The 26,375-nt window shown below is 45.4% G+C and overlaps 1 protein-coding gene across 4 annotated transcripts in view; it reads right to left on the bottom strand.

Moving 5' to 3' along the window:
• The window catches only part of LOC5666963 (AF4/FMR2 family member lilli), a 133,712-nt gene that overhangs the window by 7,415 nt on the left and 99,922 nt on the right, over nt 1-26,375 (bottom strand). For all 4 annotated transcript variants that reach the window (XM_061648241.1, XM_061648243.1, XM_061648244.1 and 1 more), the window contains one exon: nt 12,693-12,877. In XM_061648241.1, the coding sequence (XP_061504225.1) occupies nt 12,693-12,877 (185 nt within the window). The remainder of the gene's footprint in view (nt 1-12,692; nt 12,878-26,375) is intronic.

The following is a 26,375-nucleotide window of genomic DNA, read 5'->3' as shown; positions in this document are numbered from 1 at the left end:
AAGAGATAAAAAACACACAATCAGAAAGGATAAGTGAAACAATCGGGCGGGAGGAAAGAAAAACGAAAAGGAAAATTGGTAAAATAGAAAGGAGAAACATTTTCTTAAGCTTCATTGAAAGAGACACACCAGGAGAGTTGAAGAGAAGATGATTGAAAAGGTTAAAAAATCGATCAATATCTTCCGTTTTGCAACAGTCTCTCTTCTTCTTTTTTTCCAATTCAATTGAATACGGCACAATTTAATAGGGAGAAGCGGGATGGTTGGGTAGAGGTGAAATAGGGAAATTTATTCCTTCCAACACCTTCTCCTTTATTATGCGGTTAGCAGGGGGTTTTTGTGTGTCTTCCCTCTGCTATAGGCGTTGGACGTAGAAGGGAGCGAGGGAAAAGCATAATTTATATGTTTCACTGTGGGGGCTCGGGCAACACAAAACGTGACGATGATGACCGATGTTAGCGAAACCGATTGCAGTGCGCGGTTGGTCACGAATTCCCTTACCCACCTCTCTCGGGGGGTCTCGCGGGCGGTACGATTTACGGCACTAATTGAATCAGAATAATGTTATGTCTCGTTCGAGGGCGAAATCGTCCTCTTTTTTTGTTGTTGGATGAATTCATTTGTGAAACTAACACAAAAAATGCTTATTTTTACACCATTACACAAAGAGGTTTTATGATGAGATTTATTATTAAAACACACAAACACACACACACACCATTCTTCGGCTTACGGGTGTTTCAGCGAAAAAAGGGGCGCATTAACCGTGTGTCATCTCTGATTTTATGGGAACTCGAACTCGAACTCAGTTTGGGCCACGGGCGGTAGCTTAGCCGGCTGCACAACTCACCCTTTAATCCCTTTTTGTTCCGGGAAGCGAGAGACACACACACTCACACACACACACATGCGTATGAATCATATGGTTAAGCGAGCGACAAAGCCTTTTTCCCTCCTTTGCTTGCCGTTGCTTGCCCTCTCCAAACACCAAGGACAACGACGACGACGACGACGGTTTTTTTCGGAAACGGAATGTTCATTCATAAATCATTGCCTTCCCACCGTAGTAGATTGCCGGGTCCCGGAAGGAGTCGTCTACCCGAAGGGGAGCCTGGGGAGTGCCAAAAGAACCAAAAACGATGTGTTTTCCGCTTTCCTTTTTTGGCGGGTGAAAGAGCCCCCAAGCCATATTCTCCACTCCAGTGGAAAAGTGGAAATCCACATGTTCGCAACAAATCTTTACGCAATCCGGTGGCTTTCTGTATGTGTGTTCTTGGGATATTTCTGTTTTTTTTCTGCTTCTTTTTTGTGTTGGAAAAGCCCGTGCCAAAGAAAAGCCAGAGTCTCGGGCTGGGCTGACAGCTGAAAGGTGCTTTTAGGGCAGCCGTGTATGTATGGGTTCGTGTGGTTTTACGTTTGTTCCACATAGCTCTCGCCCCAGGACGACTGGCAGAATTAAGTTTGTCATCCTAATTGATAGCTCTTTCTCGCTTTGCTCTCTGTGTGAGGCTGCGAAATGCTCTTAAAGTTCTTCGAACTTCAAACTCCTACAGAGATAGGATTCGGTGAATGATATATTAAAATTTAAATGTCCTTCCTGTCGGATTCCCAGGAAATGGAACTAAGAAATTCACTCAATGCAGTTGCAGCGTCACTGCCTTGGAACGTTGTTCCCAGGGTATCGTCGCCACATGACAATTCTTCACACACATACCCACAGACACACACATTAGATGGTCGTGCGAATTTCCATCATCATCTCAACTCTTCTCCCGCCTGTCTGTTTAAACAATTGCACACACTAATCGACCCAACTGCCCTCAGAACCCTCTTCTTTCTTTTCTTATTGCTGTCTCCCATGTCACGCTGCCCATAAATCATAATCAGGCACCACAAGCAACTGCAATACAAATAAATGAGAAAAAAAGAAGAACACACTAAAGAGCAACACCAACACGTACCCATAACATAAATCATCAACACTGCTGCGCGAGAGCCCTCTGCCTGCCCTGCTGTCACAAGGGCGGTAAAGAGGCGGCCGATCGTCGTCGTGTCTCTTTAGAATGCACACCACGGAATTGGAACACAACCACAAACCCTGTCCCTTCCCCCTCTCTCTCTCTTTCTCTCTTTTAAGCTAACGAACGAATGGTTTAGCGATTGGTTTTACTTTCGATTTCGAAACCATCTTTTTTTCTTCTCTCTCTCCAGCGTACGGTACACGATCATTGAAGCAAACCGTTTTGAGCTGCTGGTGAGTGGTGAGAAAATGCGTGGAGGAGCAAACGGTTTAACCCAAAGGGCAAATAGAAATGTAACATGATTTAAATAGATTGCTTCATAACACGAATGTTGAATGTTTTTGGAATGTAAACGATAGAAAAGTAAAGAGAATGTTAGGGAACAAGGTGCTAAATTGCACCCATTTTTTAAGGTTTTAATTAAACTTTGTTAAATATAATCAATATATTTGGAGATACAAAAGTCTAAAATACTATACTATATACTAAAATTAAGCTAAAACACTTTGTTTTTGTAAAAAAAAAGCTTAAAAGCTCAGCTTAAAAATCGATACAAATAACACAAAAACGATCTAGGAAATAACTAACTAAACATTAGGCCATCAGTTGTTATTGAAAAATAGTTTCATTGAATAGAATGGGTTCAAATGTGATTATCGTGCAATTTTGAAACCTAAAGCAATCTTTGAAGCAAATGATCATTGGAAGTTATTGACTCAAATATCTTCTTTATTTGGCATAACATCCAACGCAAACGTGTCGGCCTGTACAAGGATTTCGAGACTTTATTCAGAGTACCATGCAGGTGGATAGTCAAGTCAATCAAGTCCTTGCTACGGTTCATTCTAGGCTTGATCCCACGATGAGCATGTTGTTAAGTCGAACGAGTTGACGACTGTACCACGGGACCGCCCGAACATACTCCGATTAAATCAGAACAATATCTCCATATCAATGATATTTATTGTCACCCAATTACCCTATCATACCATACGCAAATACCGAAAAGCGTCACTTAACCTTCTCAATCACAAATTAATGAAATTTCATTAGATGAAGGTAAATAGCCTTCTTTTACGTTCTTTTTTTATTTTAATTCTTCTCTGGATCGTAGTGGAAATTTGTCCCGCACGAAGTGAAAGGTGAGCTCCACAGAAAGGGCATCATGCGGAACGGCCCGCTGCCAATGTGCATCTTGCGTCGTGCAGGTTGTAGGTGTGAAGTAGGTCAACTGCACACATGTTGTTCCCCCCGGGGTGGGGGTAATTTAAAACCCCCACCCGCTGTCCACCGTTCTGTATTCCACATTCACCTTAACACGCCCTCTTACGCGCGCCGGTTCTACAAGGCGGAAACAGAAAGCCCAGCATTCACACACACACACACGGACGGACGGCCTAATATTGATTGCAGCAGTTGCAACGATGATGACGGGAGAGGAAGCATGCACATCGTTTGTGGGGTGAGAATCATCACCCCCGGGGAGGCAGTTAGTTCGCCCCCCAAATGCTCAAAAGGGAGCCGCCGCTGCAAATTGCACTTTCCACCTACGAGAATGAGCCATTTACAGCCACAATCCTTCCCGCCTCCTGCGCCTGACGAAGGTTGCTTTTGATCGTTTGCCGATTCGTGCACCCATTCGTTACCCAATCGCGGGCGTAACATTCGTCTAAAATGGGCAGGAAAAACTGCCGACAAAAAGGGAGGGGGGGGGGAACATGGCAAAGGGAACTGTTACGTTTCTAACGGCGTAACGGGCAGTAAATCCAACCACCCAACCGAATTGCGAGAAGAATAAAGCAGAAACAAGGCCAGCAAGCCAAGTCAGGCAAAAGGGACGTGGAGTGAGACAAGGATGGGGTACAAATTTTCCTGTTTTGTTACGGGAGAGAGACAGAGAGATTTAAGATGCAGCTAGATTAGTGCCCAAACGTTGCTCGAAATCCCTCGCCTCGAAATGTATTGATGGTGTTTCTAGTGCATCATTGAGGGTGCCCTGAAGCGGGTGATGCAGTTTGGGTGAGGCGGAAGATCAATCGCTTCGTTGGATGAATTCCGACGCAAGGGTCGTACTTTTACCTGTGTGTCTATGTGTTTCTCAACACCGTTTTCCAATACCCTTTTGCTTCGGCCGAAGGGTAAAAATGGGAATGGAACAATTAGTTTAATGGACTTTCGTTTTATTACACTTTCCCATCTGACGCGAGCAAAAACACACACACACGCCGAGAGCGCGATCGATCGGCCGGGATTAAGGTGCAATAAATTTAAACCCGTTCACAAACCGTCGCCTTCGCTTCTTCGCCCTGGGGCCCCCACCGGGAAGGAAAAGGAAGCAAGTCAGATCGTGCAAGACACGCCTGATAGGAAATAGAACCAGTTTTTAAGAGCTGCCTGCTGCTGACGTTGCTCGCACTAATGGCAAGCTCTGGCGCGAGGGTTTACAGGCAAGCATCTGGAATTGTTTACCGGAAAAATTGTTTGTAATTAGAGAGCATTGCAATTAGTGGAGGGTTGGCAGGTGAATAGGGAGAGTGAATTTCCGACAATTACTGGATATCTTTGCCGAGATTTTCTTGTAACCATTCGAGCGCAGGGTGTGAATATGTACTCGTATTAAAGTGTGTATGTGTGTACTGAAGCAAATAAAAGCCAATCTCCTTTCGAGCAATTGATCTTCAATAGCCTGAAAACTGTGTTTATTGAGATAAACTGCTACCGAATAGCGATAAAGTGAACAGCTAATCGACCGGCCTTTTGTGGAAGGTGGTAAAAGGTCATACCAAGGCAGCAATAACGTTGGTGTTCATTAAGACATTGCTTGTAAAAGATGGAACACAAAAATTAAATGGGTTTTGAGATGCTCTTCAAACACACCGTAACACATATTGAAAACAATAAAAGTTTTAACTTAAATTTTCTGCAATTTGCACCCCCAGTGACTTACAAAAATGTTGGTATAGTCGCAACGGATGACGTAGTCCTCGATTTTGGACGTCTCAGACTCCGGCCGATTCAGCACTAGTGATGTGCTCTATGGAGCGTACATACGACTCCGATACGACTACGATTATTGTTAGTCCGAATCCGACTCTGGCGAAATCGGAACCATTAGATCCTCCCCGGAGACGGAGTCGTCTGGAGACGGAGTCGTCTGGAGACGGAGTCGTCTGGAGACGGAGTCGTCTGGATTCGGAGTCTCCCGGACTCAGGGTCGCCCTAATTCGCTGTCACGCGGGGAGGAAGGCGACCAAAGTCCGCCAGGATCAGCATGAAACAGGGTTCGGAGACGCCTGGAGTCCGAGCTGATCAGAGTCAGTAAGTGTCTTCGTAAGCAGACTTTTGTTCTTAAGAATATCGCTTAACGACGACAGCAATGCTTTGCGACAGCATCCTTGCACGGGACGTCTCTGGATGACTCCGACTCCGGACGACTCCAATTCCAAATGACTCCGTCTTTGGATGACTTCAACGCCGATTCTGGATGATTTCGACTTCGGGTGACTCCGACTCCAGATGACTCCGACTCCGGACGCCTCCGACTTCGGACGACTCTAGACTATATTCATTGCACCCATCACAAAAAATTGTACTATTATCAATGTAAGTATTTAATAATCCAGTTGCTTTCTAGCAAAACCTTCAATTATAGAACCGAGAAAGTCGTTGCAGCGATTCAAAAAATTAACAAGAACTATTAAATTCTACGCTTATAAAGCGTTTTAAATTAGCTTCACTTTTTCATTTTATTCAGGAGGAACGGTCCAAAACTAAGCTTCACTTTAAAATGCACCAATTTAAGCACCATTGCACCAAGTTAGAAACACATGCAGCGTTGAATTTTGTGCGTATCGATCCCCATTTGCAATTGCAATTGCATTCAAAGACTGCACCACAACCACACAACACAACAAAAAAACGCGCACAACGTCCAATCCCGCGTGTGTTGACTAAAATATTATTCCTAATAAATCCACCCCCAAAAGCATCCGGCGTGCGATTCGATTAAACGCTCATTATTGCCGCCATTCAGGCGCAAAGTTTCAACCCTAAAACGTGTATGTGGTGTCGCCCTGGTGCGTTTTCGCTTTGGTGCAGGTGGATGCAGGCCACAATTATAGACAGCTCCCCCTCCCTGAATGAACCCCTCACCTGCAGCATACTTTGCCCACTAATTAGGCGTTCCGAAACCTCAAAATCACATAGCATCGGTATGTGAGACGCGATTTGATGCGGCGGGAAATGTGGTCATTGGGAAGGTGAAACTGATGATATTGCTGCCATCATTTACACCCCCCCCCCTCCCCCCCCCTTTCCGCTGCGCTACCCCTTTTTCCAGGCGGTCGGTACTGTTCGGTTGCGGTCAAATCGCACGTGAGCTGAAATCGAGATTGATTCAAAACTTCATGACGATTCCATCCCGCACCAACCAACCAACCAGCGTTATGGATTCCACAATGCTGTGCAATTCCGCCCTGGGAATGCGAGTGTGTTTGTGTATATATTATTGAGGTTCTATGTGAGGGTGTGTGTGTGCATTCATGCCATCATGCATTAGAAAACCCTTAAATACCTACACAAACCATAGGAGAGTAAGAGAGAGAGAGAGCGAAAAACATATCGTTCACAATTCGTCCATTCGTTCGATATTGCAAACATAGAGAGAGGTGAGTGGGTGGGTTGCATGCTGGAGGTGAAAAAAATAACCACCAATAAATATGCTGCAAACACACCGCACCGGCACAAGAGAGTCATTTCGGTAAGCGGCTTTTCCGAAATGCGGTAATTAGAATGTAAGCCGCGATGCGACCGCTGTTGCGACCTGAGGGCGCTTGTTTGTGGTTTGCAAATGCATCCGGAAAATGTTGCACAACGAGCTGCACACGATTTGAGAGTGTGGTTGGGAGGTATTTTTGTTGTGATTCCTCCGAACAAACTGATTCCATTGCTGCACCTCTCGGCATTGGAAAGAGGTTCGCTCTGCAGCGCATTGCATATATGTATATTTCCCACCAGGAGGATGAGTGGAATAGATGATATGGCGAAACACGCGAAATAAACTTCAAATTGGCCAAATTAAAGAATGCCTGTGTGGGAGCTGTGGCTGTGTTACGAGTACGAGCGTGCGCTTTTAAACTTTTAAACGATCGGTAGCGACATTCAGCTCAATGGCACACAAAAGGCACACTACTTGATGAAGTAGCTTCATTTCCCACTGAAACTCGATAAAACAGGCTTTTTACTTTTATTTGCAATCAATGGCATCAGTTTTCCAGTAACGGTGAATGCTCTTGAATACACACACACACAAAAAAACACCATACAAAAGAGTGATCAATTTTCAAACTCCAATTCGCTCTCGATAAAATCCCTTTTTTGTCTCCCTTCTGCCAACAAGCACAAAATGGCGCGCACACACATCATTCTCAGATTTTCAAGCGTGTTTCAAGAGCCTCGCAAACGCAAACGATGCGAAAGATGATATCTGTTCGGTTGTCGTCTCCGGTAAAGTATAAGAAAAAAAAGGCCCCGGTCCAGGACATAGAGAGTGAGAGAGAGAGAGAGGAGGAAGAGAGGTGGTTGAAAATTGCAACAAAATTGCATCTTTGATGATAAGCTAACAAAAGGCTGGTCGCACAGGAGATAGGAGAAACCTCTTTTCCTCCTCTCCCCTCTGCCCGTTCAACGGAATAAAAGTTTCTCGAGAAAAAGTAAATTGTTTGCAGGAGGAGGAGGAGAGGCGCGATTGCGGCAATGCAAACCACCGGAGATAGGATGCGGAAGTTTGCTTCGTTGTTTTTTTTTATTCTTCTTTCTCTATCCCCTCCGCCTCAATGTACATATCGGGAGTAGGCGATAGTGTTGTGGGCCAGATCTCTGACTGATGATGTCGAACAGGATGATGTTGATGATGATGTTCCGAGTGAATTTTCCACATTATGGTAACGAGGGGTACGTACGTTGATCTGCAAGGATGCAGGATTACCGAGACGAAGCGTCTCGAGAGGCACGCCGATGAGAGGACGATGGTACGATGGTGTAGGATTTCTGTTGATTTTTTCCATTTTGAGATGGAAGGAACATACGGCCACCGTTCCGTTCCTGGAGCATGGGAGGATGATGATGATGATGGTTGGAAAATTTGTTTTGTTTGAAATTTAATTTTAATGCCATCCCGGCATTGTTTGTCCGAGTGATGGAAAGATAGATAGAAACAGATAGAGAGAGAGAGAGAGTTGCACAAGCAGATAGTTTGTCAGCAAACATTGAATGATGCAGAGCGGGGGCTTTCCCTTTACATTGAAAGTCTTTCTTAGGATAAAATTTCCAAGTAAAAGTGCAATAGCAAACATCTATGCTTGTTCCATTAAAGAAATATGAACATTTTCTAATGAATTTTCTGCCTTCTCTTCAAGAAAACAGTCCTCCTCCAAAAAGGATTTAAACCACTATCCGCGCGGCTTCGTTTGCTTACCCTCTCTGTTGGGTAAGCTGCTAACCAAACCAAGCTGATCCGCCGTGGTGTGATAACATTTCCTTCCCCAGTTGCTTCATTTCGTCGTGTTTTTTCTTCTCTGTTGCACTTCGGCTGACCGCACCTGGCCCCGCAAAAGGAAGAAGCACGAGGATCGCGCATCGCTTGCACGCTTCTGGATTATTATACGGCTCAGTTAACAGCGATTATGCTCAAGTGAGCAATTCTACAATCGTTTTTCCCTTAGTTTTTGCTTGCTCTGTGCCGGGCCAACATTCTTTGAAACCCAATCCTTTCTTCCTTGCTTACACATACCCATGCAAACATTCTTCAAACGGTCATTCGCACATACAATCTTCTTCTGCTTCGGCGAAAAAAAAGCGTAGAGCGGAAATACGTAAATTTTCACATTCGCAAATGCCGAACCGGCTAGAAACAAAACCAACGGTGCCGTTTAAAACAAAACAAAAAAACACACACACCCTCATGCTACCGAAAAACCCCAAACCGGGACCGGGCGAGAAAATGATAGAGCGTGTTGCGCGCGGAGTGCGGAAAGAAGTGCGCGCAAAACGCGCACGCGGACGCTTCCGCCAGTACGTTCGAGAACGAGCGCGCGGCGCTCGGCGCGCACATACACTCGTTATCATTATTGCATTTTAAATTGAAACCATAAATTTTCGGCTCCTTCGCGGACTGGCGGCGGCACAGTACGTTCCTGTGCCTCCGAATGGCTCGGTCGGTCGGTGCAGTAAAGTTTTGGGGAACGTTGGCGGATACAAAAATTGCAACATATTTATCATCCTAGCAGTTGTGTGTGTGTGCTGGTCGTGCACAGTTTTCACACCATTTATACACAGACATACACTGCCGGGGCTCTGCGTTTTTTTTTTTGGTGTCCACTAGCGACAGCCAAATTCGAGTGAATGTGTTTTTGTGTAGTGCGATTAGAGAGTGTTTTATGCCAAACTTTATGTTCGAAACCGTTTAGAAGCTTAAGAAGGATTTGTGCCTTTATGTTTGAATTGTGCAGGATTAAAGCGCTTAGAGCGTTCACAAACACAGACACACATACAAAGTCATCGTTGCACACTGTTGCACAACAAGGAATTGCGGTAAGAATTATCACCAGAGTAGAATAAAGATGAGCCATTATTTGATTTAAAGAAGTGTTAATAATAGTCTTTAAAGGAAATTAAAAGCACGGATAACAATCCTCAAAAACCAATAAAACCCACAAAACGGGGATGAAAAACTGGGATAACCACAAACAAATTGGACTATCAAGTGCGTTGCTGTGTTGATCAACAACGGCATAGCTCAGAAGCATGAACGTGTTTTTCCGCTCGCACAGTCCGCAGGTTCCCGAAAATACCATTTTTTTAAATCTAGTCCCTCTTGTTGAGGATTCTTCCCCTGTCTAGTTTGAAGGTCAGTAGTGATCGGATTTGAATTGTTTTTTTTTTCTCTCTATTTTGGGGGAATAAAATGACCAACGGACTCTCCGCCGAGCTCAGCTCCACGAAATGAACGCAAATGGCGGCAAAAAGGCAGCCGAATTTTGATGTTTTTTTTTCTCTCGGGATGCCATTGCACGGTACCCCAGCCACCCAACCGACCAATCTGCGGCGAATAAAAACTAAATCCGATTTGTTGGGATGGTTTTTTGTTCTCGCAAGCACAAATAATTCTATCCCCCTGTGGCACGGTCCTTGCGTATCTCTTATATGCGTGTGTGTGTGAGTGTATTCCGGCACCAGGCAGAATTGGCCCTTTTCCACCTAGTGGCGGCGGCCACCCAGCGTTGTCGGTGGTTTCCCAGCGACGGAAAAGATTTATCTCTTGATGTTCGCTCGCTGTGCTTGTGCTGTTGTAGCACTCTTCCCGGCTATGTTGGCCAGTTTTTTTGGCAGAAGCAAAAGAAAGCACCTACATACATTCACACTGAAGCATTTCTGTGTGTGTGTGTGTGCTTTGTTTTCAAGCCAAACGGTTTATGTTGCCAAACAACGCACAGAGACAAACATACACCGTCACTTGCGGGAGAGCATTTGACTCAAACAGGCACCGAAATGGGGAATGGAAAAAATCGCCCAAACAGCAACTTTGTTTTTGTCCTTGTTTGCAGCACAAAACAGGAGGAATGGCAGTGGTAAGAGTGGGTCCTTTAGAAAGAGCACATAAGAGACATACAGTTTGGTTTTTAGTTCGCCCTAATCTGTAATTGTCTGCCTGTGTGTGTGAAACCATTACTACAGGGCCCTCTATAGGGGAGCTGTTTTGTGACACAAAAATGGAGAAAAGATTTATGGTAGCATGGAAATAAGGTAAAGAAATAATCTCACTATTCAAACACATTTTATGCCAAAGGCACACAACATACAGCATCGGAAGGAAAGGAAAACAATTTCCATAAAGAAAAGAAAAACGCTTTCCAAATTGATCTCAACAACCTAACAAAAGCAATCCATTTTAGGAGGGGGAGAGAAGGCAGGAGGTCCTGCAAAGCTTCTTTCACCCCCCATCGATTACAGTGCGTGGACAGGGAAGTTGACTTTATAACCTTTCCAATATACTTCCCCATTCACCAGCACCACCCCGAGAGAGGCATGACCATGCTCTCCATGGTGATTATGTGACTCTCTAGCGCAAAGTACTACCAAAAGGTGCCCCAACGAGGCCAAAAAAGGAGGCCTGTTTACCTGCGTTCGTCTCCCCAAAATCGAATGGTTCGAAAGTATTTTTTTAAATCGCATTTTCCCCCAAAAAACACCCTGGGTGTAGCTTTTTGTCAAGGTCGTCTTTTTTCTTCTACACCCCAAACTTCCCTGGAGCTTTTGTGTGTGTGTGTGTGCGAGCTATGCCTACCGAACTTTCGAACGTAAACGCAAGGTACGCAGTTGGCAGCAGGTTCATAAATCGATATAAATAAATTGAATTCATATTTTATGAACCTTCGAGGTTGCGGCGGGGAGGCTTTTCCAGCATTGAACCTGATACTGCCACGGTAAGGTGTGGTGGTTCTTTTATGAAGAGCTCAGGTTGCTGCCCTACACGGGAGTGATTTTTTTCTCTTTTCGGGGAAAGTTCCGATGTGAAGGGAAAAAACATCCTACAACTCGTGATCAATCCTATTTTGAGGGGGATAATGATGATTTACTTGAACATTTATTGAGCGCTGCACACGCCTAGGGCTGAGCTTTTTTTTAAGAGTAAAATGTGATTCTGATCCTAGAAGGGTCCAATAAGCAGAACCTTTTTTCTCGCGTAAGCAAGATTGACAGTTCTAAAAGCAGGCGAGCCTTTTTACACAACCTATCTCAATGGCGGATTTCACTTAAGGAAGACAACTAAACCCTCCCTTTTTGGCCGTGACAAAATAATCTCTAAGCGAACGAATTAGCAAAAAAATCGCTGTTCTTAAAACAATCTCCCTTAATTTCGCATCGCTCTGCGTTCGCAAATGGCTTTTGCAAAGCTTTAAAGGCTCGTAAGATCTTAACGCACTTCCACACGGGGTGATAAATGAAGCAAAGTTTTCACCTCACCCGGGAGGAGTCATTTTGCTTTTGCAGTCCCTCCCTGCACGATCACGAAAGTGTGCTAGAATTTGCATGTTAATGTTTCTTTCGCACTAGCAGGAGGGTGGTTTCACCCTACTAACCTTCATCTGTTTAGCAGTTGTTTCCACCCCCCCCCCCCCCCTCCCCTTTCCCCCTTGATAAAGGAAGTTTTGCCGTACCCGGGGAACTTATTTACGGTTGCACCATATTTCCCGTGTCGACCTAACCGGCCACCCGAGTCTCAGTCACACGCCAGCATCCTTCTCTTCCAGTGGCGGAAGTAGAGCGGAACAAAGACGAATGAAAGAAAAAAATAACAACAAATGCCAAAAGGGATCCCCCCCCCCCCTTAAAGACAATCGACAACAAAGTTTCTGCCTTCTGTTTTTTTTCCTCCTCGTTTCCTACTTCTTCTTCTACTGCACCTTATTCCACCAGGGAACCAGATGCTTCCTACTAATGTCCGAGTTGTTTTCCTCTTTTTGCCCTTTTTAAACTGTATGTAGATGGAGTGCAAGCTGGGGGACAGAAAAAAACTTTTCCAAAACAATTTCAAACAGTCTTGCGACGAATGAAGTACTTGCAGTCGAGCCGCAACCGGTGAACCGGCGTAAACAGCGCGCGCGCACTTACCTATCATTAATAAGGCAGCGGTAAGATGAGACGTTGGTGAACCGGCCAAACCCGTCGCACCGAGGGCGGCACCGCCCAACGCACAGGCAACGCCCCCGAGCGCCACGACGGCAATGAGCGCCCGCAGCGGTGGTCCCGCGAACCAGTGGCCGCAGCATCCCTTTCGCGACCGTTCCGATGGTGAGCTGCAAATGGAACAGAGAAGAGAGAGAGAAGAAAAAGGGAAAAGTTTGTAAATTAATGCACGCATAACCTTTAACGCTGTAAATCTTTAATCAGTGTTGACACAATGGGCTTTGCATATAAAAAAAAAAAAAGGACAAGCCCACACAGTGGATCAGATAAGAGCACAAGTGGCGCCACTTAAGCCGCTCAATGTACAACCAAAACCAAACAAAGAAAGAACGAACGAAAAACACGATTGTCAACAGTGGTGTAGTGTTCTGTAATGGAAAACATTGTAACCAGCGGCTGCCCTTTTCGTCCTGTGTACATACACATGTTTCATGCCCGGCACCAGCTGTTGTCGCGTTCTGGACAAATGTCGGATATAGACCCTTTCCGAGCCAGCGACAACAATGGTCAGCGAACACAATCTGGGAAGCGGTGGACACACGCACATGATTAAAAGCCACCATCAATAACGGCGAATTTAATCGCGAACGCTCCACCACTGCTGGAGCATGTAAAGTTGGATTAATTAATTACTGTTCCCCTTATTTGATACTGTTTCTCGGACGGGCAAGCGGAAGGATTTGTGCCAGCCGGTTGAAATTGTAGCTCAATGTTGCAGCTGAAGCAATGGGCCGTTTTTTTTTCTGCCAGGACGGATGACTGATGGCCTGGGTGGGTCATATTTTGGAGCCGAATCGAACCACTGCTACCGTCGGTCATGCCAAATGTGGCTTATTGCATTGTTGGGACCGGTTTTTGCAGCCGTGCACTGGTGCTCGCGTCTACTCATAAATTTCCCATCTCGTGGGAACACACAGCCACATACCGGGAGGGAAAACTGCACGAAAAACTGCACGGGAAAACATACATTTCACGCGTATGATGTATCATTAGCATAAAACAGGCTTTTTCCACGAAAACGAATCGACCAATGTTGGAGTTCCAAGGGCAGCACACGCATTACCATTTGTACTTACATTTGTATTTTCGCTTTATTGAAACACGTGCGCAGAACTACATTTTTCGGCGGAAGAGGATGCGAAAAACTTTCTTGGAAATCAAAATTGCGCTCATTTTCTGCAAAATTTGCGCGCCAAATTTCCACCGAATCGATACTAGGATCTTCATTTCGGGGAAAAAAGCATGAACCGAAACCCATAAGGACGCGATGACTGCAGGAAGCTGTAGTCATATTTTCCCCCAAAAAAAAAACCCAACAAAAACTTCCCATTTTGACGCTCGTTATTGCGTACAATAAGCTGGAAAATAGCTTTTCACAGACACACATAAAAAAAATCGCCAGCTCTCGGCATGCGCTACCTGCAACGGGCGGGAAACCCTCGTCAAAAACGGCCCTCTCGCAATCATAAGAAGCAAGAACTATCTGATTTTTACGACGTTGTTTACACACGCATCAGTGGCGCGCCGTATCCGAAAAGTTGGCCCGCACAACCTCCGGTCGGTTCTACCAGATAACGTGCAACATTTTATGGGCAACCCGGACACCCGGGGGGAGGGGTTGGACCGAAACGGACCGAAATAAATGTCACCCCCCCTGGCGTAACGTCATTAGGCCGTGAAAATGACATCGGTCAAGTTGGGCGTTGGAAACGAGGGTGGGGGAAATGATTGCTCAGGCGGCCCCAAGATCCGATCCGAGCGACCAAGTGGATATGATGGGAGCATCCATCACGTGTGTAAGTCCTTCACAATTCTTGTGAAAGATACATTCAATGGAGACGACGGCAGCGGGAAGCACACGGACCAAGGCAACGATTGCTGTTCGATGACAGGATACGGGGACTCTGTGAGCTCTGCTGTCCAGTGTCTACTCCAAACGTGAAGTTTTGCAGCTATTAGGCCCTCGAAAGGAGGAAGTGAAAAGTAGAGCGTGATTGAGTGGAACCGAAAAACTAAAAACTTTCCCCAAACAAAAACGTGGACGTGAACTTTAATGGTCAAACTTTTCCGGGGCCGGATGTCCTTCCACCGGGACACAACACAAATGGACTCTTGAACGAAAGTCCAATCGGGTATGAAAGCGTGGTGTGCTCGACCGGCCCACTCGGTCTATTATAAGTCTGGGCGGTTTTATGCTAAAACGATGCCTCAATAAAACAAAGCATGATAGATAGGCCAAACAAAAGACGGAACATAATAAAAGTATGAAAGTAGTAACAACTTTCTCCTCGTGCAGCTCTATGTCGCTCCGATGTCTAAGTTTATACCGGTGGAGTGAGTGGCGAGGAGCCTAGTTTGAAGACGTTTCCCTCTTCCAAGAACGAATGTGGCATGTGTCTTGGGCAGACAGTTCAATGGAATCATCCGGTGCCATTCCGGAATGTCTGGCATCGGTGCCAGCAAATGCCGATACCGCTGCGGGTTAGACGGCAGCATACCGAAGGGAAAAACCGCAACCAATGTAGGAAAGGGGTTTAGTTGAGAAGTTTGCAAGTCCCTCTGAAAGGGGGTTAGGGGACGCAATGACGGAATGTTAACTGGCGCCGTAAATTAACCACAATCAACCGTCTCCGGGGTCTCGGGGAAAGATGGTTCTCGATCGCGCTGTGCAATCGGTTCCATACCAGACACAAACAAACCGCACCACAGCACACACACACACGTGTCAGTAGCGGTCGGTAGTAGCGACTGAAAGGACGCAGCCCGGCATCGTGTGTCAGCTTAGCGCGAAGCCACCGTAACCACACTACGCCAAACGGAACGAAACTCGAGGTGCAGTCGGCGGTATTATTACGACAATTCTAAGCAGTGGCTGAAGCAACATTATGGATTCAACATCTTGTTTCAAGCGCGGTTGGAGAAGGCTTCTCAATCCCCCCCCCCCCCCCCACCCCCATCGCATCCCGGCCAATCAATGCAAAATGTCAACAATATTGTTGTTACGTGCTAATTAATATTGATTACTGGCCGCAATGGTGGCCGAACACTGAGAGTACTCACGCACGAGGGGTGGTTGGTTTTGAGTTTCCACTCCGTCTCGGAAGGTGCTTCTGTGCAAAAGCAATCCCCATCCAATCACCCAAACGCAGGCAACCATGAGAAGATGACTCGAAGGTGTGTGTGCGTGTGTGCGGAATGATAATAATTACAAAATTAACTATGACACACCTCGGACCAATGCACTTCTCAGCAGGGAATATAAATCATATACATATACCCCAAAGCAGTGGATATAGTGCACCGTTTGCTAGGATCGATAGCCGATTCCTTCCGCAATCTGCATATTAGCAACAACTCTGTATAGAAGTAATGTGTGCTTTAATGGTCACACAAATGCTCTAATGATAACACAAACTAATCCAATAATGAAACTAACAGTAACTGCAACAAGAAGTGTCTCTTTTGGCTTCAACTCGCCTGCTCAGCCATAAGCAAGGACGAAGTTATAATTTAATTGACGTCCACAAGAGGGGAAGACACAGATCTCACCAGACTTCTTGCCGAAAGTTTCCTTTGTTGACATTTTAAAGTTTGGACAACGGCGCGTGACTTTAGTTTGATTTAATTGGAAAATTGTTTCTCCATTCATTGCAGCTTATAATTTCGCTGGCACTGTCACTAGCAGCTCTCGACGCGGTCTCGACTTTGTGTGGGACTACAATGAGGCAAGATGGATTATCTCTGAGCCGGTCTACGCACGTACAAAGCCCCTCAAACCCGAGAGGAGTCCCACCGAATGAAATGGTAAATGACATTGCCATTAAAAGAGCGTGTTTAATTTCGAACTGAACAAGAATGCCATGCTTCTCATGCTCCTCCTCCTCCTCATCCTTCTTTGGGATGATTACAGGGAGAGCAAACCAAATGTGAAACCAGCAACCGAAGTACGGGCGGACTCTGGGCTGAAATTTATGATGCAAATTGAAAATCGCTTCATAACAAGTGGGATCATAATTAGAGAAAATGTTGCACTGCTCGCACCATACACACATACACACACAGACAAACAGATAAATCCCAAACACACAACCGACCGGAAAATGGTACCATTTGTGTGTGTTTGTGCTGTGCGTCCTTAACGAATAAAGCACCGCAAAAGCATGAGCGCAAAAAACCGAACGGCTTTCCCACATGTTCCCACAGCTGCACACACACAAGCACACACCACACATAATCCGCAAGTGATATTCAATTTAATTATTCACACCTTGATGACATGAGCCACACACACACACGCACACACACACCCGACCTGCCAGGAAACTGTCCGACCAGTTGCGAAAGGCGAACCGAGATGATGCCGGGTGGCAAAGCACGAGAGATGGGACCAGATTGATGGTTATGGGATTTGAGAAACCCATGCGATGGATGATGCGAGGGAAAATAAGCAAAAGGTTACCGTTTATGATGATTTAACCGTAAATGGCACATACATGTGTGGGGCAATATTTTATCGCCTGTTTGAATAAGGATTGCGCTGTGCCGGTTTGGAAATCAACACAAATGTCGAATGGAATGATAGCATTGTGCATAATAGAGACATTAACGTGTTGGACAATTCATTCTTAATTGAAAATGAATAATATCGGATCATTGTGTGTTTTTTAGAGAAAATCAAGCAGCTTAATGTGAGATCAACAAGCCCTTTTAAGCGATGGAAGTGAGTTGAGAGTGAAAGTTCTTCTCTGAGTGACAGCTCCATCAAAGAACAATAAGTAATATTCTTTCCAATGATTTCGGTTTAAAAGAGCGTATTTTCACTAAGAGAAATTTTCACTCAAAAGAGTGGATTAAATGTATTTGCACTCAAAAGAGCGGATTACGCTCAATGAGCAATTTTAAGCTCAAAAGAGGTGGTAAGCTTTAAACGATTTTCGCTCGATCGATCGAGACATACCTTTATCTACAAAAAGCAAACAAGCTCAATGGATTGTAATGACAACATCGCCTCAACTTGCTCATTAGAATGAAAGTAGCTCATCACTTAGCTAGCGCTCATCATATATTCTAGGAAGATATTCATCAAATGTATCATACATTTTCTAATCCTTTCTTAGAAATGCCTTAATTATGTTAGTAATTATTCATAACTTATCAACAAAAGTATCATAAAAGGCTTGTGCAGACGCCAAAATAGCTAAAAATGAAGTTATCAGCACTTCCTGTACACGGAAAACTAAACAATTTCCACGAACAATATCCCTTTTCGGGTCATATTATGCACATTGCTTTACTAACCATCCCACACTACCCAGCACTAAATCACTTACCGAAGCGAATCACAACGAACTAACCACATCCCAAACATGCAACAAAAACTCCTCCAATCGTGTGCAACAAATAACAACAAACAGACAAACGCACAAAATAAGTCGCGAACCATGTGCTGCCACGCACCGCGGGTAACATTGTTGGAGCTGCACATCGTCACACCCAACGGGGGAAACACGTGACAACAACGGCACCAACCGGAGGTAAATGGCAGCTGCTCAGTAAAATGAGCACGTATGTCCCCGCAAGAATCCCCATGCTTTGCTGCGTGCGTGTGGCAGGGCAGCTGGCGCCCAAATATATGTTTCTCCGCGAGCACGCTGTGGTCGTGGACCATTTCATTTGCAAAATCGAACCCATTTCCCGCGCACGCACGTCCGTGACGGGGGAAAAGCGTGGACAATTCACTCAGCCAGAATACGGATGGTGCCTCCTGGTCCAACGAATCTAATTTGACGCTTCGATAAAATCGTGCTCTTTCTCTTTCGGTGAAGAGCAGCAACCTGAACAGTGCAATTGTCCTGAATATCCCACGCAACCCAAACAAAACGCAAGCTGGCGCGATGAAGATTTTTCGATGCGTTTGTCGCTCCCTTCAACGAGCTTTTGTCGTTCCCGTGCCCTCACGTAACACTTCCGGGGGGGCAGGGCAAATGTGTGCCTTTTGCCAATCACCCAAAACACATCCTTTCGTTAGTCGTTACGGATCATTGATTAACAGACCGAGCTTGCTGTAAATGGAGGACACACATAAAGGGTGACATCGAGCGTGTACGTGGACGGTCGGACGGAAAACTGTGCGTGCCTGTGTGTGTGGCAGTAATTCCACGCTCCACGTGTGACCGGAGCCATAGGAATAAAGCAATTGGGCAGCAGTGGCAGCAGAAAACGCTTTGAGTTTGTTTGTTCACTCCCAAGTGGGCACATTAGCATGCAATTGATTGCGATTGGAGCTCGGATAATGGATGGACAGGGATGGGCGACATTTAGGGACGTGCTGAGCTAACGGAAAACGTTTGCATTGGATAGGGGTTTCAAAGAAAGAGTTTCCGATCCTTAAAATTACATTTACTGTAGGAAAGGATAAAATGGATGAATAAAATAATCCCTTGTGCTCCTTCAAATCTTGTTAAAATCCTTTCAACCTACCCTAACTGCTTTCGTAACCATTTATTCCAAAAACCCCCGTTTAACTGCCCTCACAAATCTCACCGCTTGTGTCTTTATTGTAATAAATATATTAAACTTTATCCACCTCCTTCCGTCCCCTCCTTGCTGAGACCACAACAAAAACCAAAACTATAAACAATTTCATCTTGCAAAATCAATTTATCACCCCACACAGCAACGCAACACAAACCTTCCCAAAACAGTGCGCCTGAATGTATGCTATGCCCGAGAAGGGATTTTCCAAGACATTCATAAATGTCAAACCTACGACCGCCGCCCTCTCTCTCTCTCTCTCTCTCTCTATCTGGAAGACAGGAGGTGGTTTTAAGGCTTTCTACTGCCGCTCCGGCACATGCTACCCTCTGCACAATGCACTGTAACGCTTAAGCACACACACACACTTTGAGGGAGGAAGAAAAGGCGTAGACAGTTTTCCCGTTTCGCCCTCAGCCTCGGAGAGGCCACGTCGAGCGCACAATAATACAAAGGGAAAACTCATATTTATCAAAATCGTAAACAGAAAACATCTGCCGAGGAAAGGATGTTGGATGCGTTTGGTGGGGCTCAGAATCGGAGCAGGTGAGCACGTGTGCGGAACGATTGCCGACCGGGTGTGTCATAACAATGTACCGACAATGGGGGGAGGGTGTGCATGGAGTACCAAAATCCTATCTCAATTGTTGTACACGGTCGGGCACATTCTTCGATGACAATGTTGGCAGCTCTCGCCGCCGGTTCGGTTGCTGCCTCGCAATCCACCCGCCCTGGGCAGCATAAATTCGACGCTTGATATTGCTTGTGAAATATTGCTGTAAATTAAGCAATTTTATGAGAATGTGTTCATCGCCTTCCCTTCGGGCCCGATATAGGAAAAACCCAAGCAACAGAAAAGACGCAACAAGAGCAATCGCTTGTTCGAACCTCTTGTGATATCATGAATTTTGAATGCTGCTGCCGCTACCGTCTGCCGCCGTCGTATTGTGCCATCGCGCGGAGTCTTTTGTTTCTGTGCTCCATTTTCCTGAGCAATCTTAACCGAGCAGTGTAATATTCAAACACCATCGTTCGGTGTTAAGATAATACAGATTTCTTGTGGGTTTTTTCGTTTCTTTTTTGTTGGGCCCGCAAGCAGCACCTTCTATCCGGCATAAAAACAAACGATTGGTCGACCGCTGTCGATAACGATATCGTACACAGGGTGGCTGTCGACATGGGATGATACGGCCACAAAGACACACACACACAATGTCGGCACCCTGTCGGAACGAGCGCAAGGACACTAAAAGGACACACGATTTGTGGTAAGCCTGCGTGGCGGTCTCCATTCCTTTTGCGGTGCTTCTTTCCCAACTCGACAATGGCAATGGTGCCACTTACCCACCCAGTGCTCCCCCTCTTCCCACCCCCCATTGTTCGGCGTCACGCGTGTGTCAATTTAGGCGTCCAAACTTTCGGAAAACGATTCCGGAAGCGATTCCGAGCGTCAAAATGCCGGCAGTGGAGCATCAGCATTTTATCCTCTCATTGGCACCAAAATCACGTTCCGTTACCGATCGGGCGGTACTGTGTGCTGTTGCGAAACCAGTACCCCTCGGGTCCTCACCCCACCACCTGCTGCGTCTTGAAGAAAGGAACCTGAAGTTTCCTTGTGCCTTTTTGCAACGGCAACTTGGTGCTCCACTTGAATGCCACTTCTTGAATGCCATTGCCACCGAGCAGAACTACACTACAACACATTCAAGTGTTTTTGGGTTGTTTCGAAACGGGAATATTTTAGTGCTCACCACCCAGCAGCACACCAGACCGTCGCTTGTGTCGCTCTCCCTGCCGCTCTGCTGAGGAGTGTGGTTTTGCTAATAGGTAAAGTTTTGCTCCATTCCCTTCCCGTGCGCGTAAAACAGTGAAATAATCGATAAGTGTTCGTGCAAAAGTGGGTGCTCGCAAAGCGATGCTGCACTGCAACGCGCGGGAAACTAATTAGAAAATTGGATACTCATTTTTGGGGGTGTAGGGAAAGGGAAGGGACGCATTTGCGGTGCCAATTGAGTCACGGCACGGGCACACTATTCGGCCGGAAGGTTAACGTCGGAAATGTCAATGTGCGGTTACTTTCTTGTCAAGGTAGAAGGAGTGAGAATTGGGTAGTATAACGTTTAGCGGTTGGGTACGAGACAAGAATTTTGGAGTTGGCTGTTGCATCTTGAATTACAGAGGATTTTGGTTGATTTAATATAGTTCCTTTGTACCCTTTGTGGTATGATGTGATACATTCAAACCAAGTTTTTGTTACGACAGAATATGATACCACGTTACAAAGAGTTCAGAAATTATGTCATCTATTCGATCAGAACCGCTGAGGAACTTTGTGATGCGATTGATCCTTGACCGGCCTTGACCAACAACAGTTTTAATGCCAAAGAAGAAGAAGGAAAAGAAGAAGATACAGTGCAGTCGTTCTTATGTGTTTGTTCAAAACTATATGTGAATTACTTAAGATCAATCGCCTCTTACACTCTCTATAATATACTCTAACCAGGATAATAATATGTTTTAAATGAGTAAGTTTCTCTAATGATGAGTTCTAAGCCAGTTATACAGTTGGGAAACAATCAAACATCTTTAATCTTGTTGTTAGTCTTGCAAACTTAGCCAGGTTTTGCACCTCAATTCTTAAGGAAATCAAATTTAAGAATTGTTGCTTGTTATAACTCTTATGAATCATGAGAGAATCATCAAACTTTTTCCAAAAATTGATACTTCACAAACTAGTATAGAGGATCTCTTAGTTAAAATGTTCATCGTTTAAAACCATGGCTCTTCAACTATTACTTCACTTTCTGCTCTAATTTCCCTCAGCGCTCTCCCACACGCATAAACAGTAATCCCTAGCTTAAAGAGCTAACGAAGGACTGACTGTTTATCCCACTCTACGTCCTCATCATCTCCCACCACTCGGTTAGCGGAAACGCTACGTAACACACTACGCGAAACAAGCTGGACAAGAGAGAAAGCACAAAAAAGTGCTCTTCACCCGCCCCATCCCAACGGAAAGATACCGCTCAAAACTTGCTAACAACTTCATTCAACATAATTTGCACAAATTAAGACCCTCGGGTGTGAGAGCAGGAAGTAAGTGTTATGAAGTGTGTCTCTCGCTCTCTGTATGTGTATGTGAGTGTCTACACATTTTTCTTTGCCCCTCCCTGCTCATCTCATCGCCCAACTTAACGCCACGTCATCGCGCCCTGTCGTTTGCAGGCTGGCAAGGTTTCACTTTCAGTTTTTCTTCGCGGCTGCCACACATTCCCACTCATCCCGGTTTGGGCGCTGTTTTTTTCCAGCTTTTAAAATAAGCTTCCCGGGGCTTTTGCTTTGCCCATTCCAACCCAGTTCCCGATGGGAAGGATAAGTGGAGTAGCACGAAAGGGCTGCAGAAAGCGGTGGGTTTATCTGAAGCTAGGAAATGTACACCCGTACTACTCCCGCGTGACAGAGGCTGGATGGCTGACACTGACAGTAGCCAGCGCCAATGTGTCACGCCAAGGTGGGGGTTTGTGTGTGCCGACGGTTGAATAACGAATCATAATTGCTGGGTCGCACCGGTTTGTGCTGAAATCGTAACACCGATGCCGATGACGTTGACGAACGGTCTTGGCTACGCTAGCACGCTGCAACCGTAGCAAACCCAGCACGGCGCGCTAATGAGTCCTCAGAGGACGAATTAAATTTTGACGCATTGCATGAAGAAGCCGAAACCACGCCATCGCCAACACCAGCAAATTGCTACCGAAGGGAATTATGAATTTCCCGATACAGTTCCACAGCGACGATGACTGTGCACACTAAAATAAGTCATAACTTTGCAAAACTAAAGCGCTTCAAAAAATGGGTTTCGCCTTTTCCAAGGATGGAGAAGGCGACGAACGCAACACTCCCTTATAGCGCTCATCATTATCATAATCATCATACCAACGTCAAACGTCATTATGAGCTTGGCTAGATACATTTTGCCGTCGCCAGGTACGGGCACGTGATGGTCGTCATGGTGGTGGTAAGGTGCTAATCTGCATACGATTTCAATAAAAGTTTATGTCGGTACTTATCCTCATCCAACACACACACACAGAGACACACACGTAAATCCCTCACAAATGGTTATGTTCATCATTTAGTTTATTAAATAAAATACGCCCCTAAAACGTGTCCCACCGGACCGGGTGCATGGGAATGTGTATGTGTAAGGACCGCCCTTCCCCCCTTGTGGTACCACCACCTCCTTGGGGGGTGGGAAAATGGCACGTTAAAAACGGGATACCGTTTTGCACCGTCGTTCGTGCCGTACATAATAAACCCTCTAAAACGACCACATCAAAGCGGAAAATTAACCGTCAAACCGCCGTCCAGAGGACTGAGGTTTAGTTGCAAACTAATTTTCATCATCAACATCAAAACATCCCCATTATCATCATCCGCAACATCATCGTCATTGGAAAACGCAGTGCTGAGCACACGCACATGTGCAGATGGAGAAAAAGCGTCCGAAAAACAGTTTGCCCCTGAGTGTGATGGCAGCAGCTTTCCAGCTAAAAGCTTAGTTTGTTTGTTTGACCTTGGCGGGGAGAAAGAAAGAGAGAGAGAGGATTTGTATCAATCTGACTGGATGACGATCTACGGAAAGGGTAAGAATTGTTAGAATCTGGCACCGCACTTCTCCTCTGCTTGTCATAAGCCACTCTTGTTTGGATTTAATCCACCGAATAGAAACAATTTCATGCAACGAGCGCATTAGTTTTGGGAATAACCGTCTAACCGTTAAGGCTCAAAATGAGCTTGGTTTTGGATTAAATGATCAACTTCTCCTTGTTTGTCGTGCAATTGGTGTCCCTAGGAATAAGTTGCAGTCGATTATGTTCGAGCGATTAAATGCCTTCGCAATCGTAGCGGGGAAGAATATTTCCTTTCAAAGCACATAAAATGAGCTTGAGGGAGCGTTTTAAATATCGAAGCGGGACGTGTTAATGGCAGATTAAAACACAGACTACAACCAATTCGCCACCGGCTTTTCAAGGACATTAGTATTTGCTGAACAAAAGCTTAAGCAACAAATCCATTTTTTCCCCTCTTTCATTTTGCACTCCAATAAAGAACATCACTTTAGCTAATGAGCAAAAAAAAAGCCCATCATTCGTCTCATGGTTTTGAGATTAAAATGTACTTCCTTCGTGACGTGGCCACAAACTGAAACCGAGCTCGGCACGGAAATGACAAATTGTTACGCGTCGTGCTACACAGAGCCGTACCCTCATATTAAGCGGAAGGCCATCACCGTTTTGCTTCGAAACGCTTTACCCGCCAACCGTAAAGCACAATGCGAGGAAGGTAGATACCACCATAAATCAATCGAGTGTATCTTGCGACCCACCTTGACCTAGAGCTTACGTCTCGTACCATCCAGCTAACGAAAACGATATGAAAATGGATTCTGTGGCGGAGTCTAAACCACAGAAAAAGATCTCAAAGAAGTGCCCAATTGCTTCAAAAGCTACTAAAAGAAGAAGAAAAAAATGACAAAATAAACCACAAATCCCTTTCAACAGAAAATACCGTTTTGGATGATTTTAGGTCTTGAAGAGGTAAGCTATCGGCGACATGGCGTTAGTACACCGTCACACGTTGACCTTAGGCCGCCGGTGTCTACCAACACAGAGCACGGCGGACACTTTTCGCACCTCATTGCCCCACCGTGTTACCATGAGTCACATGCGCAATCAACCAAGAGTTTGCACACAAAAAATAAAGGATTCCTTTTTTTTGCTATGACTACTTATGTTTAGCTCTCGTTTTCCGCTTCTCGCGTATCGATCTGTTTCGCTAATGCAACCCGCATCCATTTTTCGTTACCGAAGCGGCTCGACACACGATGACCCCGGGGCCACATCGAGAGCTGATTGAGTGGCACCCGTCCGACTCGGCCGAAGAGCCTTGACGCTGATTAGCTTTGGCCCTGTGTATTCGTCCGACCGTCTAATAATTACACTGTGCACACTGGAAGGCACCCGAAGGGGGCTGGCTTCTCATCCTGACCTTCCGAATGATCCATCGATTTAACGCACTGCTTGGTTGTTGAGTTCGCTTTATTATTATTTTTTTTTTTTGCTATCGCAAAACATTATTCGCACCATCAATCGGAGTCACGAATTCGATCACGGCAACCACCAGCTTCAGTTTGCGGAATTGATTTAGATTAAGAATTAAATAAGCAATACCGAGAACGGGGAGGGTTCGAGAGACATAGCATAAATCCAAACACACATACACAAACTTAGGAAAACAGAACACAGTTCCATTCGGTAAAGGGGTAGGGACGGTTCCATTTGAATACCCAAATCGAGTTTGAAGTTAACGAGCTGCCGGGCCTTTTCAGAGCAAGCATATACATTGGGTCGGTGGCGTACGTTTTTGATGCTGTCTCATTTAAATAAACATTCCTTACCAACAGTAAACAGCCTGCAATCCTGAAACCCTATTCTAGGAAACACTTTCGATCTAACAGTACACTAACTGGCAAGGCACAACCTTCCCCGACCGAGCACAACTCCTACACTTCCCTTTTTTGTAGGCTTTTTTATTTGTATATACGGTGAGCCACTACCCAAACAAGGCCGTGCTCCCACGCGTAGCGTTGTGCGTTAGTTGACACAGTAAAAATAAACCGATAAAACTGATCAAACTATTTTGTGGTTTTTGCGCCCGAGAGCAGCCTGAGGGCTGAAGAGTTTTGTTTATTGATAACATCAAAGCGTTTTTTGCAGTGAGGCAAGCCGATAGTAGGGAAATGTGGTACAGTACAGAAACAAGGTTTGATGACACTCTGTCCCACAACGGTTGGGAGCAAGTTTGTCGATTGGATTGAATCCAACTCGGCACTCACAAAAAAACGGATCAAATAAACACTTCCGGGATGCAGCAACTCGCTAGCTAAAGGTAGAAGCCGGATTATAGTCCCCAAAAATTAATTAATTTTGTGGCAAACCGAGAGGGAAGCCGATTTGTGGCACGGAATTTGTGTTCGGACACGGAAGTTACCTTCCTACATGTGTGTTCTCT

Source organism: Anopheles gambiae, chromosome 2 (genome assembly GCF_943734735.2).
Source record: "Anopheles gambiae chromosome 2, idAnoGambNW_F1_1, whole genome shotgun sequence".
NCBI classification, from domain to species: Eukaryota; Metazoa; Arthropoda; class Insecta; order Diptera; family Culicidae; genus Anopheles; species Anopheles gambiae.
The sequence above is the reverse complement of the archived record's forward strand: the minus strand, read 5'-3'. Positions and strand labels throughout refer to the sequence as shown.